Source organism: Petaurus breviceps, unplaced genomic scaffold (assembly GCF_028583685.1).
Source record: "Petaurus breviceps papuanus isolate PSGF00001 unplaced genomic scaffold, PetGlider_PUasm1.0 99, whole genome shotgun sequence".
NCBI classification, from domain to species: Eukaryota; Metazoa; Chordata; class Mammalia; order Diprotodontia; family Petauridae; genus Petaurus; species Petaurus breviceps.
The window spans coordinates 10,974,421-10,981,304 of record NW_027187465.1 but is presented as its reverse complement, the minus strand read 5'-3'; the positions used below and the strand labels follow the sequence as shown (position 1 = coordinate 10,981,304).

Below are 6,884 nucleotides of genomic sequence, written 5' to 3'. Positions count from 1 at the left end.
CGGAGAGAGAGAGAGAGAGAGAGAGAGAGAGAGAGAGAGAGAGAGAGAGAGAGAGAGAGCAGTTTAAAAAATCACAATGAGAAAATTTTCTTGGTACCAGGCATTAAATAAGAGTTCACAGATTCTGGAAAGTATCTTAAATATCATTTATTTCAACTGCTTCATTTTACAGGCGAGGAAACTTGTTGCCAGAGAGGGGAAATGTCTTTTTCGACGTCTTTGGTGGACAGGGGAGAGTAGTAGTAAGTGGGTCAGCATTTGAACCCAGGTCCTTTGCAAGTGCTACTTCTCCCATGCCTGGCTTCTCTCCTCTGGCTTCAGGCCACTCCTCCTCCTTCCCTTCCGCATGTCAGTCACCCTCTGGCACTGTCCTACATTGCTCAATATCACCCAGCTGGGTAGAGCAGGCAGATCCAGGGATTGGAAAGGGGAACAGTGAGGGTCTAGCTCTGGAGACTGGTGAGGTGGAGAGGGAATGCCTTTGGGAGGAAGAGAAGCTTTGGGAAGCCTGGCATGGCCTCTCTGCTGCCCAGATCTACATTTTTTTCCCAAAGAGGGCACAGTTACTCTCTTCTAGCCCCAACCTGAGCAGAAGATATAATCCCTGCCTTCTATGAATTTATATCCTAATGTTTTTGTCTGCTAAAACCATAGGATTTAGGGACCTCAGTGATCTCTGGTCCAATTCTCTCACTTTACAAAGGAGGAAACTGAGACCCAGAGAAGGATTATAGTTTAACCATGGAAGGCATCTTAGAGTCCATCTAGAGTTCACCCCTGCCTCATTTCACAGAAGAGACTGAGGCTCAGAGAGATAAGTGTCTTGTCCAGGACCACACAGCTAGTGAGTGTCAGAGACACAACTGGATACTTCTTTGGATTTGAATTTAGGTGCTCTGAATCTAGAACCAAGTCTCTGTGGACACTCACATTGCCTCTGTTCCCAACAGTGCCCTTCCTGCTGGATCTCCTAACAGCCCCCGGTCTAATCTTCCCCCTCTCCCGCCCCAGCTCCCAGCTTCCATCCTCCCACCCTCACCCTCCCACCTGGTCCACCCACTGCCATCCTGCCGCATCCCTATTCCTCTCTCCTAGCCTGCTGCACTTTGCGCGCTGCTGTAGGGCTGAAGTCCAAAGTTCAGTACCTTGCTAAGCACAGGGATAAATATGAACCTTGGAGAATTTCCCTAGCTCCAATGTAAACAGAGAGCCAAGGGGCCCTGAATCACCGGAGGGCTAGGACAGGGGTGTGGGTGGGGGGGGCCACAGGGCTTGGTAAGTGTGATTTTGGGGGGAATTCGAAGGGAGGAAGGGAGGCTTGGCTCTGTTTTCCAGAGGACGGGCTGGCCAGCCATGCTTTGAGGAAGCCTAGGGATCTGGGCAGGTGGAGGTAGCGTGGCCCGTTGGCCTCCAACCTGAAGCCATGGTCTCCCAGCTAAGTCAGTTGCAGAAAGAACTTTTGACTGCCCTGTTGGAATCGGGACTGACCAAGGAAACCCTGATCCGGGCCTTGGGTGAGACAGGACCCTATGATTTGATGGGAGAGACCTCTCTGGACAAGAGGGAGACCTGTGGCAGTGAGCTGACTGAGCTCCCCAATGGGTTGGGAGAGCCACGGGGCTCTGAGGATGAGACGGACGATGAAGGGGAGGACTTCACTCCCCCCATCCTGAAGGAGCTGGAGAACCTGAGCCCAGAGGAGGCAGCCCACCAGAAGGCTGTGGTGGAGACGCTCTTACAGTAAGGCACCTTTCCCTCCCCGGCATGGTCCTAGGGTCACCTTCTTCCCACCCTGCTTGCCCTGCCTTAGCGTTGACCCTGTTCGCTGCCTACTCTCTCCCCAGCAGTGGGACAGGACCTGCTCTGGTTTAGAATTGCTATACATGGTCTTCATCAGTTTGATGATGGAACTTTGTAGGGAGCTGGAGGGTGGGAGCTTAAAACCAGCACTCGGTTTGAAGTTTAGAGGAGAAGGGGCAAGTGGAGCTGGGAAATCTTATTGAGTCTTGCCTGAGAGAGCTGGGCTGGGGAAATATATGTGTGTTAGGGATGGGTATATCCAGACACCAAAACTATTTTTATCACGAAATTTGAAAAAATTCCTCGGGGGCATCCCCTAACCTGAATCCCTACAGTCATAAGTTGAGTGAACCACTGAGGTCTAGAAAGGGAAACCTGGGAGGGGGAGGGGGATAATGGTGTTGGTAGGGGTTTGAGAGACTCTTCTGAGCTTGAGGAATTGAGCAGGCTTGGAAAGGGGTTCAAGTACCCCACCAGTCAAAGAAAGATCTGAGTAGTTCATTCTTACCTTGGGACGGATGGATTCCTAGGATCAAAGCTGAGTCCTCTTTCCTACCTCCTCTTCCCTTATAGTACCCCTCCTCCCAACCAATGGCCGGCATGCTTTTCCTCTTCTCTGGAGCCCCTACTTGATCAGCTTCCTTCATCTGCTTGGTCCCATCTCTCTGGCTCCCCATCCTTGGGACTGTGTGGGACCTGGGGCTGGGTTGCTTCCCCCTCCCCAGCCAGGTTTGCCTGGTTACTAATTATCCAGGGGCTTTATTATTTCTCTTTTGTTTTTTATAAATTTATAAACTGAAAAGTTCCTGATAAGCCATGTGATCATTAACTTCTGATGATTGTGTCCTGGAGAAGACATGGCCAGCCACCTGGCCCCAGAGGCCTTGGGCAGGTTTCCCAGAGGGAAGGAAAGAGGGGGTGGGTAGAGGTGGAGGGGGTTGCTGGGGGCTACAAAAGTGTTCTGCTAGGGTTCTAGTTTTTTTCTATTTAAGGAGCACAGGAAATCGGGTTTCTCCCAGCTGAGGCTTTTGGATGTTCTCCTTAAACTGGTTCTAATAGGAACTGGTGATTGAAATGTTGACCTGAGCAAAGACCCTTCCTTCTGTCCAAGGTCCTGAATGGGGGGGGGGGCATGTAGAGATGGATGGAGAGGCTTATAGCTGGAGTTAGGGTTTTGTACAAGGACCCTCCATTTACAGTGTTCTCGAATAGAAGTTGGGTAGGTAGGGAATCAGGGTCAACCCCAGAGATCTTTGGTCTGTGATCTCTTTCTCTCTCTCTCTACACACAAATATTATACATATATACCTTTATATACACAATACATGCATACATATCAAGATAGATAGATATCTCTTTCAGGCATACCTTTTGCCTATGTGCCCAAAGAGCAGACTTTAAGAGTCTAAGAGAAAGAATTTCTGGGCCTCTGAGGGGTGCTTGGGGTGGGGAAGAGGAAGATAACTTGGCCTGGAGGGAAGAGTGTAAGGGTAGGCACCTGGACTTCCAGTTTCAGCCCTACCTTTCATTTTCTATGGGGCTTTGGGCAAATTTCTCCTCCTCTCAGGGCCTCCATTTTTTCCGCCACCCCCCTAAAATACAAGGGTTGGACTAGATAATCTTTCAGCTGTCTCCAGGATCTGCCTCTTGGTGCCTGTAAGGGGCCCCCAGTCTTGGCAGGGAAGCTGTAGGGCAAAGGGTAGATTCTACTGCGGGGGAGGGGCAGAGGCCAAGGCACAATGTCCAGGCCTAGGGAGAGGGTGGAAAGGGAGGGGGGAAGAGTGGGGAGTGGAGCTCTTGATTTGAGGCTAGGCCAATCCTGCTGGGGAGCCTGGGGTGAGTTTCAAAGTCCCAAAGAAGGCACCATCCCTTCTCCCCCCCCCCCCCCCAACTAGGGACCATTCTTACCTGTCTGGGTGGGGCCTCAGCCAGTCAGCAGCCTGGTGGGGGGTTTCAGTGAAGGGCCCATGGGAAGGGGAGACATCTGAGAACATCAGGAGTTGAAGTCCAACTACTGGGCATCCTGGATGGATGGAGCAAGGAGGCCTGAGAGGGACAAGAAGGGAAGAGGGCAGATGTAGGCAGATGTTGGAGACAAGGGGAAAGGAAAAGGTGGCAAGAAGGGGGAAGGGGGAAGAAGGCCAAAAGTAGGAAAGAGAGAGGAGGTGAGGAGCTAGGCCCAGGGAGAGGAGAAGAAGGAGCTGAGGAGCCCAGTTGAGGCCCAAGTGCACCAGCCAGGCTCAGGGATTGGGCTTTCTTTAATGCTAACAGGTTGTTATTTGCTTTCCATTTAAATTTGAGATGTTGCTATAAATTATCAACCAGACTCTTGTTCCTGCTGGAGTTTATAACTAACTACCTGGGTTACTTATTGTTCAGGTAACAAAAGGGAGGTGAAAAACGCCCTTTTAAAAAAGGGGGGCCTCCAACCTGAGAGAAAGGGGGAGTGGGGGGGAGAGAAGGAAGGACAGCCTCAGGTGGAGGGCAGAGGCCAAGGGCCAGCCAGAGGATGCAAGGCCAAGATGATCCAGGGAAGACCCAGACCCCCTGGACAGGGATTGTCTGGGCCAGGTCACTGCTCTCCACTTGGGTATGTTCCAAACATTAGTTCAGGGTGGACCTCCCTCCCCCTTGGGAAGATCATCTGGAATCTACTGGGGAGGATGCCAGAGTCAAGGGGGGTAGTTTGGGGCAAAGTCCAGGCCATAGAGCTCCCGAGGCCCCCCCTTTCTAGGAGTCTTCAGCTGGAATTAGCGTCTCAGTCTTGGGAGAGGTCAGAGGATCTCACCTGTTTCAAGGATGAGGACTCATTTTTTTCATGTCCAAAAATTCCATAGACCTTGGTGTTATAGTGGTGGGTTTTCTTTCCTTTTTTTAAAATTAATAAACATTTATTTTCCCCTCTTCCCCTCAATATAAAAGAAAAACAAAGCCCTTGTAACCAATCTTCACAGTCAAGCAAAATGAATTTCCCCATTGTGCTGGCCTCGATTACACTTAGATTTGTCACCCCTATGAGGTAGGGAGTTTAGACCATCATTAGTCTTCTGAAGACATGAGTAGTGGTTCTATATTACAGTGTAAGGTCCTTGAGGGTAAAGGTTGTGAGGCTTTTGTATTTCTAGTGCCTGGCACATGGGCTTTCATTGCTATAGCAAGCCTGGCACATTTCAGGAGGCCTTAAGAAAGACTTATGGGATCGAATAGAATCACATCAGTTTGGCTAAGTTTGAACCATAGCTGAATACAAGAATCTGCTCTGAAACATTTCTGACAAAAGCTCATCCATCTTCTGTTCAAATCAATGAATTATTGCTCATTTATTAAGCTCCTAATGCATACCAGGTGCTGTGCTAGGCCCTGGGGATACAGGATCTCTAGGGAGCATTAGAGCTGGGCTCTTATCCCGCTGCTCTGTGTGACTTTAAACAAGTGACCTCCTTGTCTGTAAAAGGAAGGAGGGGAGCCATCTCCGGTGGTCCTGATCTATATCCGGCCATTGGACCTAGATGGCTCTGGAGGACATAGTGAGGCTGGTGACTCTGCACAGCCCTCCCTCACTTAAATCCAATTCACTTGCATGTCATGGCATCACTTCCCTGATGTCATGGTCCTCTTCTAGAGTGGAGGACAAAAAAAAAAAGGGGGCAGGTGGTTTCTTCGGTATCCCCCCAGCTCGAACATTGTAGGTCCTATCTATAGCTAGCATTTATATGTTACTTTAAAAAAAATAAAACGCTTTACAAATATTGAGTTAGTTGGGGGTTCCGTGGTCTGAGAGTAAACCTCTGTTTGCCTCAACTGTAAAATGGGGTAATTTAGTATAGTGCCTGGCACACAGTAGGTGTCATGGAAATACTTATTCCCTTTCTCCCCCATCTCACTTGATCCTCACCACAACCCTCGGTGTTATTATTTCCCCCATTTTACAAATGGGGAAACGGAAGCTGATAGAAATTAAGTGACTTGCCCAGGGTCACATGGCTGAGGCAGGATTTGAACTTTGTTCTTCCTGACTCCATCCGCTCCGCTGCCCTAGTTGGACTGCCATGAACAAGGTTGTCTTAGGATGTGATCGAATGAGGAGCCAAGCTTCTTAGTGTTTCTGGTGCCCCCTCCCCTTTTCCAAGCAGCTCCAAATCTGGCACATACCTTTGTAGCCCGAGAAGCAGATCTGAACTGGGTGGCAGACAGAGGAGGAGAGAGGCTCGGCAGGGGAACTCCAGAGCAGCTAAAGTGAGACTTGAATCTAAAATCTTTTGTTCCAGAGAATTGTTCCTTGGGTTGTCTTCCCCAGCCTCTCTTAAGATCCTCTCTTCCCTAAGAAGAATCATAGAATAGGAGGGTTAGAGCTGGAATCAGTCAATTATTAATCTTTTTTTGGTGATAATAATCATTAACATTTATAGTGTTTCAAGGTTTGCAAAATGCTTTATAGAGATTATTTTCAGCACCTTCTTGGGCTAGGTGCTGTGTTAAGTACTAGGGCAATAGGCATAAAAGTGAAATCATTCCTGCCCTCAGGGTGCTTATACTCCATAGGGGAGACAACGTGTATACATATGGCTATAGAACAAATAGCTACGGGCTAATTCTGGGGGGCAGGGAAAGCAGTGGAAGAAAGGAAGGCTTCATGCAGAAATGAGGGCTTACCCAAGGCAGTGGTGAGGAAGGAGTATGCTTCAGATATGGGGGATGGCCAGGGGAAAGGCAGGCTTGGAGGTTCAACCTCTTATTTCCCTGATGTGGAAACCACAGCCCAGGGAAGTGAATGCACCCACCCCAGTTCTTGGGACTCTGTTTCCTACTCTCTGAAGGAGGCAAAGAGGCTGGGAGCTGAGTCCCCTCAGCTGTCCTATACTGGGGATGCCACCAAAGTAATAATGGTTATGGAAGAAAAATTGTATAAGAAAAAATATATAATTTCATATAATAAAAATAGCTTTAAGAAAAGCAGATCATCAGACTGGTAAATGCTGGAGGTGGCATTTGAACCCAGCTCCTTAGACCAAGGAGTCAGTAGGAGCCAGTAACTGTTTCCACCTGCCAGTCCAAAGTTGAGTCAAGCTCATGAGCCTGCTGGG

The 6,884-nt window shown here is 49.1% G+C and overlaps 1 protein-coding gene and 1 long non-coding RNA gene across 2 annotated transcripts in view; one reads left to right on the top strand and one right to left on the bottom strand.

Annotated features, from left to right (window-relative positions):
- Positions 1–131: 131 nt before the first annotated feature.
- Positions 132–4,114, bottom strand: LOC138156255 (uncharacterized). The gene is made up of 2 exons (XR_011167105.1): positions 3,709–4,114; positions 132–479 (listed from the first exon to the last, which is right to left on the bottom strand). It is a non-coding gene; the product is annotated as an uncharacterized lncRNA (long non-coding RNA).
- The window catches only part of HNF1A (HNF1 homeobox A), a 26,918-nt gene continuing 21,096 nt past the window's right edge, over positions 1,063–6,884 (top strand). Inside the window, exon 1 of the mRNA XM_069081462.1 lies at positions 1,063–1,740. Coding sequence (XP_068937563.1) covers positions 1,424–1,740 — 317 coding nt within the window. The 5' untranslated portion in view covers positions 1,063–1,423. The remainder of the gene's footprint in view (positions 1,741–6,884) is intronic.